This window comes from Oncorhynchus mykiss, chromosome 27 (genome assembly GCF_057628025.1).
Source record: "Oncorhynchus mykiss isolate SJ-2025 chromosome 27, ASM5762802v1, whole genome shotgun sequence".
NCBI lineage: Eukaryota > Metazoa > Chordata > Actinopteri > Salmoniformes > Salmonidae > Oncorhynchus > Oncorhynchus mykiss.
Genome location: NC_143048.1, coordinates 1,733,011 through 1,735,313, shown reverse-complemented (window position 1 = coordinate 1,735,313; position 2,303 = coordinate 1,733,011). Strand labels below are relative to the sequence as shown.

Genomic DNA, 2,303 nt, shown 5'->3' with positions numbered 1-2,303 from the left:
GATTATTTGACCAAGGAGCGCGATGGAGTGCTGCATCGGATTACCTGGCCTCCACAATCATCCAACCTCAACCCAATTGAGATGGTTTGGGATGAGTTGGAGCGCAGAGTGAAGTAAAATCAGCCAACAAGTGCTCAGCATATGTGGGAACTCCGTCAAAACTGTTGGAAAAGCATTTCTCATGAACCTGGTTGAGAGAATGCCAAGAGTGTGCAAAACTGTCATCAAGGCAAAGGGTGGCTACTTTGAAGAATCTAAAATCTAAAATATATTTTGATTAGTTGAACACTTTTTGGGTTACTACATGATACCATATGTGTTATATGTTCATAGTTTTGATGTCTTCACTATTATTCTACAATGTAGAAAATAGTCAAAATAAAGACAAACCCATGAATGAGTAGGTGTGTTCAAACTTTTGAAGGATACTGTATACAAAATTATTTCAAATAGTATTTGAACCCAAGTCTGACCAGACCCTGTTTCATTCTGATTCATAACTGCCTGGCTTTGCTGCAAGTGCAGGAATAGTTGTCTTATCCTCAGCATAACCCCCAGCTGCATATTTTTTGCACTGAAGATAGAAAAACCAATATATTCTGTGTTTATATTTATATGAGGAAAGCTACTCAATGTACAGTAGTGCTCATTCTTTTTACTAAAATAATCATGTGTTACTACCCTACCAAGTTGAAAAGAATATAGAGCCCAACAATTGTTGCATCAGTGTTTTCATTTGTCCTTGTGACAATTCTTGCTCAGCAGCTGCATCATGTATTTGTATTTCTACACCACAACAACCTGAAGTTTTCTGTTACTATGAAATTATATTACAATCACACTATGAAACAAACTGTATGAACAGTAAAAAGTATTTTATTGTATTTGAACTAATACAGTTAGATAATGAATGGAATACAATTAATCAGATGTCTTGTCACAAATATAAGAGTTCACAAGGAAAAAGCTTCAAACATTTTCTTCACACCAGTAATATCTATGAACAACAAACTTTAAAATTATTTTAATGGTATGCATAGTGCTAACAGACAGAATTTGGGTAAGTGAATTGTTATTGTCCTGGAACTTCACAATGCCGGGCATGGCGTGACAACCATAAAACTAGAGCTGCTTTGACTTCTCTAATCCAATTAAAGCCAATACTAAGCAGAGATGCATTACATGTTCATACTGAATGTGTGCTTGCCTCAACAGAGACTAGTCCCTTGTTAGGAAGCACTAATGCACTATTTTGATATGAAACGGGATCCTCATAGCAGTTATAGTATAGGTTAATATTCCTAGTTCCCAAATGCATTCTGATAAAAAAAAAAGGTCACAGAATTTGGCTCCAGATTGTTTATGTTGATCTCCTGCAGTCATGTATCATGCCAGGTTAGAAACGCAAAGCACAGCATCTGTATAGGAATAATGAGTGGTTCGAGTCACATGTTATACTTTTCAATCCTTTAATGTGATGCTTTTTCCATTTTATTGCATTATTCCAGACCTGGGCTAAAAATATTTATGAAATACTTGAGGTGTGCTTGATTTGGCTCAACTGGTACAATGGAACCAATGGAGTAGTCCCAAAGGTGCAAACTCCTAAATCAAACACACCAAGTTTTTGAAACTATTTTAGAGATATGCTTGATATAGGTCTGCATCATGACACACACTAAAGTACCTTAATCTGCGTGGGCAGCCATGGTAGCCAACCATGTACTCCTGGGCATAGCAGTACTTGCGGCAAGCCCCTCTGTAGCCACAGGTCCAGCCTTGAACCTTTGTGTCATCAGCTGTAAGAAAAATAGAACAAAACTTGACTGTGATGAACGAAAGTACCTCTTCATGACCAACATGTTGAGTTCTTGTCTTGTGAGTAATGCCACTCTGTTAATCTTGAAGTGTACCTTGCACTGCTGTCAGCAGCAGCAGAACTAGCATGACCAAACCCAGTCTCCTCATTTTGTTTCTTCAATAAACCCCCGACTCACCAGGCACTGTGCCTGCCTCTGTTGAGGCTGTTATATACAGAATTCCACCCCCCAAGGGGGAGGAGTTGTGGGAGTTTACGAAATCAACAATAATCACCAATAACACTCAGCAAGAGAGAGAGCCGGGCCCACTGACATCTGGGGGGGGGGGGGGGGTGAAGCACCTGACCTGGCCTAACCCTTCCACTGTTGCATGTACTCTGAGCAGTGGAGCTGGGGCAAATAGTTTCAAGGGTATCCAGTAGCCATTTCCTGCAGTCAAATGACCTAGTGGCCTCAAGGGTGGAATGTTATTAATATTTCATT

At 39.5% G+C, this 2,303-nt stretch overlaps 1 protein-coding gene across 1 annotated transcript; it reads right to left on the bottom strand.

Annotated features, from left to right (window-relative positions):
* Nucleotides 1–860: 860 nt before the first annotated feature.
* On the bottom strand, nucleotides 861–2,007 carry defbl3 (defensin, beta-like 3). The gene is given in 3 exon segments (NM_001195168.1): nucleotides 861–1,418; nucleotides 1,688–1,799; nucleotides 1,914–2,007. Coding segments are annotated over 3 exon segments (189 nt in total). The 5' UTR covers nucleotides 1,969–2,007; the 3' UTR covers nucleotides 861–1,396.
* Between the last annotated feature and the right edge of the window lie 296 nt (nucleotides 2,008–2,303).